At 40.8% G+C, this 19,559-nt stretch overlaps 1 protein-coding gene across 1 annotated transcript in view; it reads right to left on the bottom strand.

Moving 5' to 3' along the window:
- The window catches only part of LOC131083818 (melanopsin-like), a 38,862-nt gene extending 19,579 nt beyond the window's left edge, over positions 1–19,283 (bottom strand). Inside the window, 2 exon segments of the mRNA XM_058024789.1 lie at positions 14,728–14,847; positions 19,206–19,283. Coding sequence (XP_057880772.1) covers positions 14,728–14,847; positions 19,206–19,283 — 198 coding nt within the window.
- Positions 19,284–19,559: the final 276 nt, after the last annotated feature.

Consider the following 19,559-nt stretch of genomic DNA (forward strand, 5'->3'; position numbering starts at 1 on the left):
AGAGAGGAGATGAGAGGTATAATAGCAGCACTAGCATTGCCTGTGCAAGAAAACATACATTAAATAGTCTTGACATCTCTTTCACTGCCCTGTATCTTCAGGATATGAATAGGCTCCCTCTGTATTTTTTTTTTTAAATCAAATTCAGATTTATCACTGGCTACATTCAGCAGCAAGGCAGCCTACAGCTAATTCACTCAGCTCACATTAGCATTAGCAATGAGAAGAGTCCAAATTGCCTCATGGAGATTCTTATTTACCAAGTTACAAGCAGCTAAGCCTCACACTTGCCATCAGAGCTGGAGAGCTGAGTTAAAGGTGTGTGATACCTTGCCTCAGCTAGGCACCAGTTTCACTTCACCCCCTTTCCCCGCTGCACAGCCCAGCAATGTGTAGAGTGTGTGATAAAGCTGATTTTGGCCAGAGAGGAGTTGGGTGACAGAATAGGTTAATATGATAACTATGTGATGATAACCACTTGCAGTATTTAAGCAGCCATTTTTAAAATGATGAGTACACCCTTTCTTTCCTGTTGCTACCTCCTAATCTCCCATACTGCTGCTTCTCCTTTCTGCCTTATATTCCTCACTCATCTGTGAAGTGCACACAGCACAGCTCCCTCCCTGTACAACAGTCCTAGCTGAGGGCATTATCCCCCCAACTCTGCCACCCTCCTGGGGCATGCCCTGGGGAGGCTGCATTTGGCAATAGGGAGGGCATGGTCAAGTGCACTGCACACCCTGAGCACCCACACAGCAGCAGGTCTGGGGCAGAAATGCTGGCAGCAAAGCTTCCTGGACTGAAGTGATGTAGTAAAAAGTACAAAAGCTATGGCTTCAAAGCAGGAACGTGCTTTCAAGCCTTCTCAGTCATCTGACAGACTCTTCCCTTGACAGGATGGCAACTGCCTATATGGCACTTCACCATACAGAGATCACATCACTGTAAAAGTAGGAAGGAATGGAAGACAGCATCTGCTGATGCTGGTTGCACTGGGGGCCATGACTGTTATTTCTAGTGCTTAGGCAGCAATAAAAAATGCCACCATGTGTAGGATTTACCCTTGAGAAAGGTCGTGTAACAGCAGGCAGGGCACAGTGAGGTGGCCCAGCAAAGAAAGCAGGCTGTTTGGTGGCACCAGGCAGAGCCAGCACCGTGATCTCAGAGCAGGGCTGCCTGGGCATGCAAGTTAAGCATGGTAATGTCTCTCCTTCTCTCTCAAACCCATTAATCTTAGCAGGGTGTGTGCACTGAATTGCAACCCTGCCACATTTCTGGCAATGCATATGAAAGAAACTAAACTGTGGAGAAAGGAAAAGGCTTCATTTTTTTCTTCCCTTCCAGCTTATTTATTAGGCATGCCAAGGATTTGATTCTACCTGGAGGTTTATTTAATATAGAGGGCTATTATATAAATGTAATTCAGAGCAAGTAGTACTTGCCTGTCATATGATTTATGTTTTACTTCAACATATGGGAATTCACTGTTGCAGAAATTCATTTGGGAAATGGACTATGAATTTCACACCCAAAGGTGTCTCACCTTATCTCTGTGCTGAAGAGAAGCTGACTTGAACATTTTGGCCTCGTTTAGTCATTTGTGGGTGGTGAGCTGTGTCAAAAGCTGAAAAATATCTCACACGACACATTTGTTAACTCAGCTTACAGTTTGCTGGCAATACTGGATGAAATATAAACTATTGATGCTTACAGAGTGGAATCTGTAAAGCAAAAAATAGCAGGGATTACACAGCGCCTTCCATCTCAGTGAGAAGTTAAAGTGGGAGATGTTTAGATGACACAAACTTTGGATCTTGCCCCCAGGGGAGCCCATGAAATACCATGGCCACTTCTGCCCCAATGTTAATAGCAGTCAGATAACTATCAGATCTTAATGGAAAGACAGCTATTCATTCCCTCTGCTGGTGTTACCCTGAGAGAGCAGGATGTGGCAGGCATCCAAGCTGAATGAAATGGGACAAGCTGACAAGGACCAAGAGCAATTTATAACACTGTCCTTTGAATCTGAGAGGGAAAATGTGCACATCTATGTGTGTGTGTGTGGATAGATATATTTCAACAGAAAACCTCAACTTGGATGAAAAATAATTTCATTAAAGTGGTGGAAAATTTCTAAATAATACAGGCTAAAGCAAAACAAATAGATGTAGGCTAATCAAGGAGAATATATACCTCTATTTACTCACATCATCTATTTCACCAATTTGGCATATTTTCACAATAGAAAAATTTAAAGACTCAAATACTCTTAAAGTTGAGAATTTAAAATCTACTATGGTGAACAAATGCTGCTTTTCTAATACAGACCCATCTTCCATACAGCATAAGATCCAGCTGGAGGCAAGTAGCACTATGATCAAGGTTTTAGATATTAATTAAATTTAGGCTTTTTCTCTTTTCCTAGTGTCAACTCTGAGAAACTGGTCTTTTAGCAGTTTTAGTTAACAAGAGAAATACTTGCCAATGTAAATATTTTACCATATAAAGATGAGAGCTAGAAATATAAAAAAGAAATTACAAGCTTTGTGATGAGCTTTGAGGAGAAGCTGGTTTTTGCATATCTTTTCAAAAGCTGTTACTACTCTATGCATTTCTTTTTATACTTTTAGTTTTTCACAACTAGTAAGAATCAAATGAAATTATAGGAGAATATTCCAGACTACCATGAGTATTTTAACCCAAGAAAATTCGAATAACTATTAAAAATCTTTCCAGATAACTTGGTAAGCAGGATGGCAGTTACATACAGCACTATAGACACTGATCTTACTGTGTTATGTCCATATTAGCCTCTCTTAGCACCAAAATTATGTATCAAATGGTTAGTGACAGCTGCCATGAATCAGCAAAAGAATAGTTTGTATTGTGAGGAAGGTCCTGCCTTTTAGGCTTGGCAAAGCACAGATTTTGTATCCATCTCGTGTCACTAAGATATACTGTGCAATACTTTGACTTGATACTTCGGCCTGATCACTTCCATTTTATTAATTCCAAATTTAGACCTCTTGAGAATGCAACAGAAAAAAACTTAAAAAATTAAAAGATACTTTGGGAGAAGTTCCCCTTCAGCTGTTTCACACTGCTATGGTGATGTACAGCTGACCTGGGTCCAACACACCTATCTCAACTGTACTTATGGGTGCTCAGTATCATCACAGCCATGCAACCTAGAGTGGCTCCTTCTCTTTAAGGATGTGATTTAACATAATGATAATGAAGGAAGGCATTCCATTTTACTCAATATATTGAATATTTATTGGGTGAACCAAGTTTTCAAGTGCTTATTTGAAATGAGTCCGCCGATTCATTTTTCCCCCAGACTTGCTTTGCCTCCCTCCATATTTTGGTCCTGGGACAGAATCCTGAGCACTCTGCTGAAGATACATCCATGTCCTGAGTGAGCATTTTAAAGGCACCATCCAGAATGACCTGATTGTTCAGGTCAAAAATCCAAATGTAAACAAGCAGCCCATGAAGATGCCAGCAATTGCATCAGGGCCAGCTCCTGGCATACTTGCCAACCCTGTCCTCACTCTGACTCCTTCTGAATTAATGCTACAACCATTTGCATTTTGACTCTATGAGCTGTTGGAGGACCTGACAACTCACATAAATTATGATGTGGCCTTACCCTTACATATGAAGTGCTATAAAATCAAAACACTGTCACCTACATGGCTGCTTGGAGGGCTTTCCTGGGAGTGTAGCTAACAGATCTTCAGGCAAATGGACAGTAAACAATTAACAGTTGTCCCTCAACTATCTGGCCAAGGAAGCAGGCACCAGATAGAAAAATCAACTTTCTCCCATATTTCTCCCAAAATAAAGATGGAAAACATGAAACAGATGAGGAAAGTCATTCTAAGAAAGCTTTTGTAATTTGATGTTCAGTGATAAAATGATGGCTAAATAATTACAGCCATCTGTTTCTGCTTTTCAGATGTGAAGATGAATAAATAAGACAAAATTAATTATATGCAGAAGAAAAAAAATTGTTGTTAAAAAAGGAGGGCAAGGGCAGGTCTCCCTCAAAGGGTAGGGGTAGAAAATGGACTGAAATGGTTGTATGATTGGCATTAGGTGGATGTAGGATTATCCAAAGCTTTATTCACCCTCTGGTTTTGCTCATGGGTGCAAGCTCATCTTGTGGAAATGATTTACACTGAAATGAGCTTAAGGAAGGCCTTGCTTACATGGGGGATTAATGTGCACTAACAAGGAAATAAATTAACATAGCAGCCTCCCTGCATTGAACTGCTATAGGGATTCACAGCATAGAAGTTTGAATTGCTGTTCAAAATCTTGTCTATACCATTACACCTGAAAATTTTAAAGAAAAATAATAAACAACATTAGCTATGTTAGCTGAGATGGGAGAAATCCAAGCATGCTAGCTAGCAGATAGTACTTGCCAAGTTCCTTATAATTTCACTGATAGCCCATATAATCCAGGTAATTTCAGTATGAAGCACCATCTGGTTTGAAATTACAACAAAATTTGGTGCTTAATGAAATATCTTGTACTAGGAACTCTTGAACAACAAACAGAAGGTCAAAACTGTGCAGAGACTATAGCAGAACTAGTGATCTTCAGACATTTTACAAAAGATGGCATATTTAAAATGAAGATTTTTGGAAAATATTGTTAATAACTTTGGGCTTTTAAAAAAGCCCCAAACAAAATCAAAACAACAACTTTGCTTGTTCTAGATGACAGTACTGTGTTCCAAGACCATACAGTAAGGTCAGATTAATTTGGCCCTTAGAAAGTCAAGTCAAATCGTGATCACCCACATGTGGAGAAGTTGCTTTCCTTATCAGCCTCCGGGTGACAGTCCTCTTCCACACTTGTTCCAGTCAGTTCACATGCCAAAGCCAGGAGCACTCAAACACACATTTACAGCATGCATTTAATCAAAATGAAAACTGGTTTAGCAAATGGACTTCAATGTGTGTGACTTCCATGCAGTCCATCCAAAAGTCACAAAGAAGAACAGGAACTGCCTGTGTATAACAGGGCAAGGAGCAAAGTCAGGCATCTGCCCCAGACCAGGCAAGTGTTCACATAGACTGTCATTGTAAATTTCTGGGAAAACCTTGAGAAATTTTTTCCTACAATAAAGTATGTATCTAGTTGAGTCCATCCCAGCAATTTGCTTCTGGGCTTCTGGCCAGCTGAAACAAAGCACTGGATTTCAGGACTCATTTGTATCCTTGAAATCTCATGTTTAGCATAGCCTCTGCTTTGATGAGATGCTTTCTTTCAGGCCCCTAATATCTGTACTTAAACTTCTTGTAAGTAATCTAATGAGGCATGGCTGGGGACGGTAGCAATAAACATTGACCTCCCGCAAAAAACTCCAAAGAGAAAACCATCAAAACCTCATCAAGTTCTCAATACAAGAATAAATCAGATAGATACTTAAAGCAGGCACACTCAGATTTTTATGTATCCAGCCTAATGAGTCAGTAAAAGCAACAGATATTAATAATTCAGATGTTTTCTAAATTAATGATATATTAAAATGATAGCATAGCAATCAGTAGCAAACAATGAGACTAAAAATAATTTAAGTTTTAACATATGTCTGCTAGTTGCAAAGCTCTCAAAGGGCATATTTTCATCTCTCTAGAGAGTGACTAAACTTTAAAATGTAAAGCCCTTTCTGGAAATCACAGAGACATTGCTTTCTAGGTACATCTTTGGCTACATTGCTGAAATTGGTGATAAAAGCTACATTTGTTTATCAGAGCACAAAAGAAAAAAAAAAATCCAACCCCAAATATCAGCCCAGATGAAAAACAAACTTGTGTTCCAGCTCGTGTGCTCTCTGCATGGCTCGGGCAGGGATTGGCAAACAAGAGGGATTACCCAATGTTCTGCTAGTTTTTTTATGGAGCATGCCTGCACAGCCAGCCTTACTTTGTGGGAAAGACCTGGCAAATAATTAGCACTTGGTTTCCTCTCCTGAATCTATGCCACTAGAATCAAACCTTGAGGCAATGGACTTTAATTTCAAGACGTGAAAATTTTAAGCCAAGGTACCAAAGGCATGTTTCCTGAGAACATTTCTGTCCCAGTATTAGTGCACTTGTATAATCCCCACAGATAGCATTAACGAGGCCTTCACAACATTTTCTTCTACAGAAACTTTATGTTCTATTTAAATGCATCCAGTTCTAGTCTTAATCATAAAAGAAACAAATTCTATCATGGCTTACAAAATTTTGAAAAACAAGCAAATAGAAACCCACTACCAGAAGCTGCTCACACTCAATTGAGTTGGGGGCTCAGTCCATCTTTCCCCTGTCATCTCTCACAGGCTTGCATGCCAGCACAGACAGTTCCTTAATGTGACCCCTGAGACACTCACCACATTGTGCCCTTGGCCATAAATGACATCAAAACTATCTGATGCTCTGTCCAAATGCACCTCAAATCCCAACCCAAGCCGTACACGCTCGGGCAGGCAGCACACTGAACAAATCTAATCAATGCTGACACTGCATCAAAATTAGCTGGACTATCACAGTTCAGTGCATATTTGTTTGGCCACCAGGGAACAGATGACTGCTAGCACAGTGTAACAACAAAGCAGCAGGCAGAAATCTCAGGACATATATGTATTTTATAGCCTTGGAGCATGTTAGTTAAAAACATGGGTGGTCAGAACATGATATGCTGGTTAAGTCCTTCAATATAAGAAATTTAGCAGTCATCATCAGGCAGAACGTACAGCAAATATTTGTTTTAATCTTATTATGTAGCATATTTTCATACATTATTTTTCTCCTTCTGAGCATCCTGCTGCTAACTGCAGTTCTTTAATAATCACATAAAATTCACCTAAAAAAGAAATCTCATTGTTCTATGCTTGCCACCTGGGGGTGAGAGTGTTTTGACCTCACTTGGCTCTGTAACCCTTGGGTATAACTTGGGCTCTTCACCTGAGCTCATCTCCCTCCTCTGCCTCTTTTGAGCTCTTGTATCTCATCCTGCTCTGGTTCATCCCATCCTATCTCAGCATCAACAGATGATTGCTGTTCCCATTTCATCAGCCACAGATGCCTCGTACCAGGATGCTGCTGCTGCTGCAGCCTGCCCACCACGTGTCAAAAGACATTTGATCAGCTGCCACAGCTGACAAGGCAATGCCACAGCACCCATTGTGAGCCTGGCACAATCCCTCTCCCACTCCATCAGCCCCAGAAGCACGAGCTCAACTCCCATGTGAGGCTCATGTTACTGGATTTAAGAGAAGTACATGGTGAAATATCTGCCTGTCCACAGCTGTTGGGAACACACTGAAATTCTCATCTCTGCCAGTGGTTTCTGAGCTCTGCTCTGAGGTTTCAACATGAACTCTGGCTTTTGGACAGATGGATTTTTATATTTTAATTTAAAAAATAAAATTTCTTCTTTACTATTGACAGCTGAAAGCACATCCTTCACCAGCTACCTCTGGCCTTATGCACCTTGTCTAGATGTTAGCAGGCTTTTCATTCCACTGTTCAGCCTCTTGGGGAGACCCCCTCAACTGCTACTAGAAGATTTGTGCATGGAAACTGGTCTGAGAAAAGTGCCCTGCAGTTTAAAAAGATCCCAGGAAATATTGTGCTTATTTTTAAGGATCATGGAAAAAAAATCCCATCAGCTGATATTGACTTTTCAAAGGCTGATTACAAAATGAAAGCACATCCCAATAAATCAGCTAAGGCAAGATGTTAACAACTTTTACTAGTCCTGTATGGTGTTTCTAATGCTACTTTTTTAAAATACAAACCGCTAATTATTTTCACCAATGTGGTCATTTGGGTCCTGTTGGATTCTCTGCTCTAGAATTCTTTTGTCACCTATGAAGAACTGTGGTGAATGATGGAGGAAATACAATACTATAATAATAGTAGAATTACACTTCTTTAGCTACATTACAATGAAGCTTTTTTACAATTTTTACTGGCTATGCATAAAGAACTGTAGATTTCCCTCTCTACTTTTTACTATTTATAAAAAAAAAACCACTTATTCTGCAGGAAATATTCTTAGCTGAAGGTCTGAAACCAGAGACATTCTTCACCAACCAGGGTAATTTTTATACTTCAAAAAGAAATTCTGGTCACGGGTAGCATGGATGAGAGTGGAGGGCAACCCAACTTCTTGATGCCATTTGGTCATTCTATCATGTACATCTGGGAACATGAAAACTGCTAAAAGTAGTCAGATCAGAGCCCCACATCTCCTGTGTCTCACACCTGGCAGTCTAGCAACAGATGCTTTTAAGAGGAAGGACATGGGGAATTGAGCAAGTGAACACTGTTAATCTGCTAACTTCAAGCACATGTATGATTTTAGTACAAACACTATAGCATTCTGTTTCTGTTTAGATCAAAGAACTGTCTGATCACTCTAAGCTGAGGATTATTCCATATCACATCTGCTTGTGTCTGTTTAATATCCCTCTGTGCATGGAAGGTGGAGTGTGCAGAAGGCAGAGCCAGACACTGCCCAGAGGTGCACAGGGAAAGAACATAAAGAATGTCAAAACGTTGAAGTGAGCTGTGCTTGTCAAGTCCTTCCACCTGCTCCAACCACCCTTCCAACATAAAATATTCCATAAAGCCAGCAATAAGACCTTCAAAATTCACAGTTAATAGATAAGGGTTAAAGCCATAAGTGAAATGAAATATGACTTCAATTACTTGAGGACATGTATTCTCTCAGTAAATTGAAAATCTTCCTACCTACCTTCTGTTACTTTCACAGGAAACTGGGGACATAAAGAGCCAAGTGAACCTAAATGCTGTTTTATACCAGACACTTTAGATGCTTTCAACTGATAATCTCTGCAGAGACAATATTTCTTGCATGGAGAGGCTGCAGTTAAGTGCTTCACTTTATTTGCAACTCTTTTTGCTACTGTGCCTTTAAATCCCACATTAAAAGAATGATTTCCAGAGGTCTTAGGCACTTCACACCTATTGATTGCACTGCTGGCAAAACACCTACTGCTTTCCTGAGGTGCTGAAAACATTTCCTGGTGTTTATCTGCACTGTTAGGTGCCTAAGCATCCCAAAAATCCACCTTTAAGGTGTTTTATGATTAATTTTAGAGAATCTAACTGGATCACTGATACAATCTTAAGTCCAATGGCCTAAGGCATTTTAGTCTGACAAATTCCCACTAGACACTCAGCATAAAGCATCTAGCCACCACAGGTAATGGAGATAATCAAGATGACTGGGAAGAGAGAATTGCTACTGGGTGAAATATGTTCAAGGAGACCAATCTCATCATCAAAAGGCAAATCTTTATTCCCACATGAAACCTTCTGGCAGCAGCACAACCACCCTTAACTCTCTAAAACAAGAGTAAAACAAACTCTCATCCAGGAAGGAGGTCATTGCTCTTCAAGTCCTATGGAGGCTGAAGAACTTACACATTTCTTGTGGATTTAGCATTGCTAAAGGAAGAGAGACCAATGTCTCCAAATGAACAAGTGAAATTGGCTGCTCCACTTACAATTAGAAATCTACTGCAACACTGAGGACATTTCAAAGATTGAAGCAACACTTGCAAACTAATACAAAACAGAAATATGAGCATAATTAGAGATAAATTACAGCAAACAAAAGACTTAGATTTCTAAAGCACTAAACTAACAAAGCATAAATTGACACATTTGATGGAAATAGGTGTGTATAGTATAAGTAATGTCTGTATCTCAGAAAATTATCTCATGGCAGTGCTTGTCTTGGGAGAAGAAACAATATCTTACTCAGAAGCAAGCAACTTTGGTTTGGAGAAGCATAAAGACAATTTTGATTCAACAGTGAAGGAAGCTTCATCCTTTCTCTCTGCACTGTCTAACCCACTGAAAATAGGGATGATGCAGTTATTGTAATGTAGTCCCTTGTTTTAATTCTACAATCCACTTCTCATGACTCTACAAAAACTAACAAAAATTTTAGCACATCTATGTTAGGAAACATCATCTTCCTCTCACCCTCATGATAATCTCTGGATGTGGGGTAGATTTTGAAGCATCTCCTACATTGCTTCTGCAATATCAGCTGGGAATCAGGATGAAGTACCAGAACAGAAAGTCTCAGCACAAGGCAGCTCCCTTTTCTGAGTTAAGATGATAAGTGCCATTTACAGAAAAGAACATTTACATTCAAAAACATATAAAAAACTTTATGTTATAAAGGATGTAAAAAAGCCAGCAAAGTAGTATGCATCAGAGAATCTCAAAAAACAAACAGAAGTCTAACAAAGCACTGTGTCTGCCTCAAGACATGTCCACGCTAGATTCGAGTTCACACTGGACCTTCCTTTGTCCATCCAACTCTGGAAAAGCATCACATTAAAGAGCATCTCTCAATGGAAAAACAGCTAAAGGAACAATTTGCCACAACTGCTGCAGGGGTAAGAGAGATAATCAAGTTTTCTCCAGGAGTAAAAGCCCACTGAACACAAATAGTTACTATTAGTTGCAAAATTGCATTGAACTTCAGCAAAAGTTTGTTGCTGTTAGTTTTGTGGTATCGAACACTGAGCTAATGACAGAGTGCAAAGCAATTTGACTACTACTGATTCTAAATACAAAATAATTCTGTTACAAATGGGTTATTTAAAATTTTTAAGCATTACCCAGAACATCATCAGACTGCTACATCCTGTGCTGTGGAGGAGGGATGGCAAACACTGCAGATCTTGCAACCCTCCAGCATTTGAGCCATGCTGCCTTCCCTCACCAGCTGCTCGAGGAGTAACTGACTGGCACTTACCTACAGCAGTGCCACTGGAGCTTTCCAAAGTGCCAGCACTGACTCACTAAGAGTCTCCCTGGTGCTCCTGAAGTCACCTTCATTTGCTATCACTCAACTGGGGTGCAATGGTCTCTGCAGCACCATGAAGGGTGGGACCTCTAATGACAGCGACTGCATGGGGACAACAACACTGCACATTTCTAAGTCATGTTGACCCCTTCCCTATCATAGTAAAGTCAATTTCATCATTTGAGTACTTGCACGAGTTCCAGTGCAGAAATTGTAGCAAAAGATACCAGGTATATAAGAAACTATGCACATTATTCTTTCTCAACAAAAGGCAAGTAATTTATTGAGCACTGCATTATTGGTTGCACAAAGTTCAATGAAAGTACTTTGTCCTTTTTTTAATTCAAACCCAAACAAATTTCCTTCTCACTTGAGATCAAGTTCTTTTTTAGGCATTGCTAACTTTGCAAAGCACAAAGTAAGCTCTTTCCTGTTGCTTTAGGAGGCTTAGATCAACTGGAGCTGTTTAAATGTTGCCCTTTATGTCATGCAGTCAGCAAGGACTTGGTTTCACCTACTCAGTCATTTCACTGGCAGCACAGCTGTGCTGATGGCAGTCAGTCCAGAGGGATCAGCAAAAATTATAACAGTCCATCTCCCTATTTCTTGGGCATTCTGCTTAGGGTATGTTTAAACTTTGCAAATGCTGTCAACTGAAGCTGCTGATACCATCACCCCGTGTGCCTGGGCTGTTGTCAGCAGGATCAGCTGCTGACTCCCAGCTCAGCCCTCACTGTAACAGGCTGGCCCAGGCACACAGGGTGATCCAGCTGCACAGCAGCCCCAGGCTGCATCCTTGAACCGTGCCCTGCATTCTGCATGTGCCCCATCACATGTTCAGGCACTGACTGCCATCTGCACCAGGCACTTCTGACTGCTGACTTATTTACCTGCCAAGCACGCTTTCAAGCCCCAGTGCCTACCAAAGCTGCATATGAACTCTGAGCAATATATTTTTATTTAAACCTTTCCTAGGGTGGCTGTCCTCATCACAGAATTTATAAAGAGTGTCTAGCAGCCTGCAACCAATTTATGCAAGTCAGCCTGGTGCTTTCTCTCAGCTGCATTATGAGTAGCTACTTAAATTCCTTTGCACCTATACACTAAGATTTCCTGCTTTTCAGGACTGAGAGAGTTTCACTTGTACTGCAGCTGCAATGTCTTGCAACTCCATGTTTCTATTAAGTTTGAATAACTTTGAAATTCTCTTGTAACATTGATACCAAAGGCTGAATCATCTCAGGCAGCAACACTGCTTTGTCATGCCCTGGGGGTTTAAGAGTGTGACTAGCCTCGATTAATCACCTACAACAATATGCAGACACACGTCTCCACCCTGGGTCCTGTTTGTGCATTGAATTCTGCTTCCCAACTGCTTAGCCAGGACCTGCTGGACTAAGCAGATCATCTTCAGCAACCACCTCTCTCTCCAGGCTGGCACCTGAGGGCATTGGAAACACAGGACATCCTAAGGGAGGATAATTTGCAACCTTTCAAGGCAGCCAAACAAAGTCAACCAAATTTCAACTTCAGATCCCTTGATCAACTTACTTGTTGCACATACACATGATTTTGCACAGCTAAGTTTGTGGCAAGAGAAAGCAATACAGGATGTGAATTAATTGAAAATTTGGTGAGTATACAATGACAAGGAATAAAACTTGGATTTCCTCGGAAACTTTAGAGAAAATTTAACAGCAAAATGGGTCACTGCAGTAAAGAAGGGATTAAAAAGACCAACTGAAAATTAAGACCTTTAGCAGTGCCAGAACACAATATTGGTAAATAATTTGCAGTTATGAGTTATATACTCAAATTCCTTTTCATTTGTCACTTATTTATTATTTCAAATGACTCTGTAAAAAGCTTGCTCCAACTTTTTGTCTCACTTATTCCAGGACCTGTTGCAATCAAACAAAATCCACAGCTTCCCTCCCAGCTGCAGTTTCTCCCACAGCATTCCTTTTCTCTTCCATTCTTCAGACTAGAAACAAATATTCTTCATAGACTTCTTTGAATGCCAGGGCTAGGTGGGCTAATAAAACGAAGTCCACACAAGTTAGCAAAGATTTAGCAGTAAATCTTCTGTACTAAAATCTCTACAAAATATTGTAATGGTATAAGGTCAGGGTATACTGGGATAGGGCTGTATGAGGACAGCCCTATCCCAGTATACACAAATTCTTTATATTTAGCTTGCTGACTTATCTCAGTCTTCTGCCTCAAATCATCATAACTAATTTTTAATGCACAACAAAATCCTCTTTTCATTATGAATGTCTTCAAATAATCCTAGCTTAATGTATAAACTATTGACAAGCCTTTCTACAGCACTTCATTTAGGTCACTTTACATTCTATTAATATGTTCCACGAAAGGATAACAGCTCTGAAATCTGCTTTAGGACTTCATTCATATTTCCTTTTTCATAAAAATGTTCCTGCTATTATGGATCAGAGCCAATAAGGTTTAATCAGTCAGCTCTTGATGATGCAACAAATACCATCGTAAGCAACCTCCTGCTACACCAACCCCTTGCACAACCACTTCTCCCATCAGCCAAGACTACAAATCAGTCCTAAAAATCTAAACAAAACAGCACAAAGAAAATAGATAAACACACACACACAGAAAATAAATATAAAAATTCACACTAAAACAACTTCAGTGAGATTTTTCCTTTTAAAGAAGAAGAATCCATTTAAATTATTCCTTAGAAATCGAAGCGGAAGAGAAATGCCCCGTTCCCTCCTCCCTGCCCAGCTCCCACTGCCTGAAGCCTTCCTCCTGGCACGTACTTTTTGGGTTCAGCCGAAAACATTTCCCTCCCCTGCGCACATCTGCTCTGTGCAGGGCTGCCGAGCTGCGCCTCATCCTGAGGAGCGCTGGAAATCCCAGGCTTTAAAAAGCCGCTCGCAAGCCCCTCCTGGGCTGCCAGGCTGCCAGCTCCGGCAGCGATCGAAGCGCAGCATCGCCCCCAGCAAGCCACCCGACCCGTCAGTCACCCTCACTGGCCACACCACCGCTGCTCCAATGCAGCGTGCAAACAGATGACTTGAAACAAACAAATAAACAAACCCTATCCACACCCAAATACCTCACAATTCAAAAAATAATACATATATACATATATATATATATATATATACACTCATATATATGTGTGTGCATATATATACATATACATGTATATATGTGTGTGCATATATACATATATTTCTAAAACAGATGGGCAGCCAGAGGAGCTCGTTTCCAGGGCAGCCCAGCTGGTTGTCCCTGCCCAGCCCATCCTGGCAGCACTGGAGCCCCTGTGGTGCCACCACCAAGGCTGGGCACCCTTTGAGAGTCAGTCCCTGAGGCTTTGCCTGCTGCCCTGCAGTCCCGGGCAGGCAGCCTGGGATTTCTCTGGTGCCAACTCATGCCCCTGGCGTCTTATGGTTATGTGGAAGGAGCCTGGCTTTGCCTTCCCTGGAATCCCTCTTTAGGTGGCTGGAAACAGCAGCTGGGCACCCCTCACCACCCCCCTTCTCCCACTCTCTACTGGCTGGCCAAACCTGGCTCCAGCTTTCCCTTTGCAAAGCTTTCCCTGTGCTCCATCCCCACGAGCCCCCTTGGCCAGCTTAGGGTGGCTCTGCCCCGCTGCACAAGTGAGCAGCAACATGCCTAAGCCATAGCTGGGTTTCTTGTAAGGATGTCAAGAAATAAGGTATGAAACAGAGCCACTTCCCAGCAACTCAGCCTGCAGTTACCAAAACTTCATTTGCAGAATTATGCCTTAACATTCAAGCATTTCCTGTCACAGAAGTGCTTGAATAGCCACAGAAAGTTTACTGAGCAGCAGTGAATGGGTCACAGGAATTTCTTACCTCACATGAACTTGTTGGTGTCATGGTGGTAAAGTTGAGCATTTCAGAGGCACTGGAACATGATGGAAAGAGGAGGGATCTGACATCAGGTATGCTCTTTGAGAACCCCTCTCTTGCACTCTGGCCAGAAAGAGATCAGAAAAGTAGTTATATTTCTGTCCCTGTATCATTTTTATTTTCAATGTATTAATATTTTCCACATACTTGGTTTCAGTGTTCCCCTTTTAAAAGGGGAATGGAAAGGATGTGTGAGAATGAGTTTTACCTGAAAAAAAAAAAAAAAGATCCAAAGTAGCAGAGAAAGGAGGTAGAAACTATAATTTAAAGTTCAAGAAACTTATATGGCCCCTCCTCCACCATTCAGGGCATGACAATGGTCACAGCTCCTCAGGAGAATCTTAAAACTATTTCTGCCCACAGATTAACCCTTTTGACTGATGATTTTAAAGATAGTAGAAACTGAACTACAGATATAAAATTCACAAGAATGGTGAACATATACCACATGGATAATCTGCAAATGCTGGAGAATACTGCTGAAATCCCTAGACTGGAGACCTAGACTTCAAAACAAAATTTACTTTGGCATTTAATAGCCCAAAGACAAGATGAATATGTTAGAGTATAATGGAAGTCAGCCAGAACAGAAAAAAAACCTCAAATCTATTTGGTGAAAACACAGTATAGTGTTATGCATTGCATTATAAAAGTCAAATTATGGCGTCATTGTCATGCATTATTTAGACACCAGTACTGTTTGTTGGTCATTGTTACTTCATCCTTGGGTTTCATTCCCTCCTGAACTACCATGCTTCCATTTAATCATTTGACCTGAGAGGTTCTCCTTCCCTGCTCTGAAGATGCCCAGTTGTTAGCTGTGTCTTTCAGTCAGTTGTATGCTGGCTTTACCTTTTAGGTGCACCTCTTGACCTGATCCCTGTCATCTGCTGGCTGTAGATCTGTTTGGGAGTGAACTTTACTTCTTTCCATAACTTTATATGCTCTAAGTTCAAATCCACTAAGTGACATGTACATTCAATATTGTTACAGTTACATTTTTTGGTTACCTTACAACTTTTTCCATAAATATTGCCTTTCAGAGGAAAATCTATACACAATATGGGAGCTACTATATACATTAGTGATAGTTTTAGAACCTGATGATTCATAATTTGTTGGCTAATATTGTTTCTTATCTCCAATGTGGTTTAAATTTTCTGTAAGGTAACAGAGATCACACAACAAATTATGTAACTCTAGTATCTATCTAACCCTACTATCTATATTATCTACTCCCATATATCTATTATCATGCCCTCTAACATGCACAGGAGGGTTCCTTTTTTCCCTTTCCTTACAGAAGTAGGTAAAATACTAGAAATGCCACTCTCTGAAACCTGAGACCTGAAAAACTGCTCAGATGTTCTTTCTAAGGAAATGCTTTCTTTGCTCATTTTGTTCACTCCCATGTCTGCAAGCTGGAGCTGAAACTTCTCTGAGGACAAGCCAACTACATGCAATACCTCACATAGCTGGATCAAACTGAACCCTATCTTAGGTGAGATATTCTGATTAAAGCTAAGAATTGGATGCCAAGGGAAAAGTTAAATGCCAACTAAAGCAAACTTCTTGACACTTCAGATTTGTTTAGACTGACAGGTTCTTGATTGACAATTTAAGTTGGCTCCATGAATGACAGTGTTTAGGTACAACTAAACCTCCAGCCAGGGGATTACTGAATTCCTGTCCCACACATCTCTCTTTCCTGCTTTCACATCAAGATTTTCATTAGGTCTTTGTATTTCAGCTGTTTGTAATTAATGCTAGGACATGGGAAAATACAGTAAACCAATCAAGTGAGTACAACCAGACAAAGTGTTTGGACTCACTGGGCTTTATGAACTTCACTTGCAGGCTTAAACTCATTGCATGTTTAAATAAAAGCAATGAAAAATCAGTGTCTTAAAACCAGTCACAGAAAACAGATTGCTCAAGTAACTGGAGAAACAGGTAAGGGAAATAACTGCCAAACAAAAGGTCAGATAAAATGCCTAAGACACACTCAAGATCCAGGCACTAAGTGGTAGCAGTTTTGTGTGCAGATTTAAAGGAACCAACCAAACATTGAACAAAATGCAGGAAAGAAGTATCTGTAGTTGTTTGGAGGTTTTTTTAGGAAAACAGAGCAGAGTGATTTTGGATGAGTAATAGCACTTTACATTTCTATGACACCTTTCAGCCCTCAGGTTCCCAATGCAGTTGGCAAATTTAACAAATTGAAGGACCTTGTCCTCTGTACACTGGAATCATTTTATCTGTCACCAAAGGCATCCCTGGTGGAGCAAAAAGCAGTATTTGTTTAACAGGTTAGATCTATTGTGACAAACACCACACCTCAGCAAAGCCACAGGGAGAGGATAATTGTCAACAGCTGGAATTAGTGCTGAATCCTGGATTAATCAGTTGTTAGAAGAAGTCTGCTAGTATTTCTCCAGTTACCACTGGTGATGATGACTTTACCACAGATCTTGCAAAGCTGCCATGCCCAGGGCAGGCTGTCTCATGACCCAGCTCCTCTGGGCACCTGCCTCAGCATGAGGTGCCTTCACATGCCACAGTCCCTCTCCTTGCAACACTTGGGTGTTATATTCACCAGACAGAGTGAGAGCAGAGAGAGACTGTAAACATCCAGGCACGAAAACAGACCCAGTGGTCAATCAAGAGATGCTGCACACTGAGAAATGTGGAATCATAGAATAGTTAAAGTTTGAAGAGACCTTTAGAGGCGCAATTAGCAGGGACATCTTCAACTAGATCAGAGGCCCTTGAATGTTTCCAGGTGATTCATCACCTCTCTGGGAAACCTGTTCTAGTGCTTTACCAACTCTCATCATAAAAAACTTTTTTCTTATATGTAATCTAAACTAATCACCTTTTAATTGATTTAAACAGTCAATTTTTATCTAAGCCAAGGTCATCTTTCCTTCACTGCAGCTGTATTTCTGGAAACACAAAGTGTCAAAGGTGTTTCACACACAACAGACTGTCCACATATGCTGCTTCCTAAGGCACATGGGAATGTCAACAGCCTGACCAGCTCCTCGGAAATCTCTGAACATTGAGATTAGCAAAGCAGGCTAAATTCAGTTACAGACTACTATGTATAATGGCAAAAGGAGAAGAATCGCACTGAAAAGCTCCTCCAGGCTTCAGATTCAGTGGGATGGCAGTGAGCTTCACATTCCCCCTTGTCTCACAGTCACATCAGGGATCTCAGTCCTCCTTCTGTCCACCAATGGCTACTGATGATACACTTATGGCTACTGATGCTCTGATTACTGAAGAGCAAAACACAAGGTCAGTACAGCATGATTAGTTAAAAAACTATACACAAAACAACAAAAACTGGAAGAAACAAGTTCAATGAAAACTAAACACATGGCCAGTGAACCTGCACATTCTAGCTTTAAAAAGAAAAGAAATAACATAGAAATCCATTTCCAGATGTGCTGTAGGACCAAAAGACTGTCAAAGTCTGATGGGTAATCCACAGTCACATGTTCATTTTGGGATGGAAGAGAGGCATGTTTGGAAATGTGTTTTGAGCTGTCAAGTAACCAACAGTGAAATAAAAAGTGGGAAAATAATCATATGCCAAGGAGCAAAATGGATTTATGCAACAGTTCATATTTTTCACTGTTTTAAAAATAGCCAGAAAGTTGATCCAGGAATTATTCTTGGGACTGTTATAAGCTGCTGTGCAAACACTCAATGCCATCCTGCTGAGCTTCTGACAAGTCTAAAAAGTCTCACATATTTCACATGGCAGCTGAAATATTTTAATTGCAAAGAAAAACAAAGTGTTAGCAGGGATCAGGCCAGCTGAGTGTGAATGAATCAACTGTAGAAACTTTAAGGCTTGGAAAAACTCAAGCTCCTTGGTGAAGCGCTTCTCAGGTAGGGCTATCAGTTTTTCAAATACTGAACTTCTACAGTATAATCTAAGCTTTAGGATATGAATGCAGTCAGTTACCATCAAGGTATGGGTTAGACTTAATCACAGAATTAGAATGCAAATCTCTCAGTTGCAGTTTTTGGGGGACAAAGAAGACCCAACAATGCTTATCTAGGACACATCTTTTGCACAGGTCACTCCCTAGCAAAAATGTAAACCTGTACAAGCTTGACTCTTCACTTCTCCTCCCCCACTAACAGAGCATATGCCAATGGCAGTGATTAATTGGGCATTTCTCTTTTCTTTCTCCTTCACCTCTGCCAAGCCTAGAGAAGTTTTGCTTGCTTTCATCCTGAGAGTGAGAAGCTGAAGGTACCTGAGGTGGTGGTCCCTGTATGAACAGGGGCTTCAGCATAATTCCTATCCCCTTCCCTCACTGAGGCTGATATCTCTCCTATTGCCTTTTTCCACCAGCAGCAATGAGTTACCAGGACTCAGACACAACTTTTCATCCCAGGCTTACCCTTTTCCAGGGTCCTTCCCATGAAAAGAACAACCCAGTCAAGATCCATATCCAATCTCACTCCTCAGTTGAAGACATCCATTTTCTCAGGTACAGCAAAGGACTTTTAGCCATGGCTTATAATTTTCATGGCCTTTGAAGCTCCTGCTAGGAGAGGGTCCTTGGCATCAAGGCACAGCCAAGGAATGTTTTTCTCTGCTGGAGACACAAAATGGCAGGGGAAGAAATGCAACTGTCCAATGGCCTGAGGGAAGAATTCAACTTCATAATGCTCTGGGGAGACACGCACCTTGGGCACAGAGGTCTGAGCTCTTATTTCCACTCCTAGCACTGCTATGTGCCCTCTGGAAAGGC

This window comes from Melospiza georgiana, chromosome 5 (genome assembly GCF_028018845.1).
Source record: "Melospiza georgiana isolate bMelGeo1 chromosome 5, bMelGeo1.pri, whole genome shotgun sequence".
NCBI classification, from domain to species: Eukaryota; Metazoa; Chordata; class Aves; order Passeriformes; family Passerellidae; genus Melospiza; species Melospiza georgiana.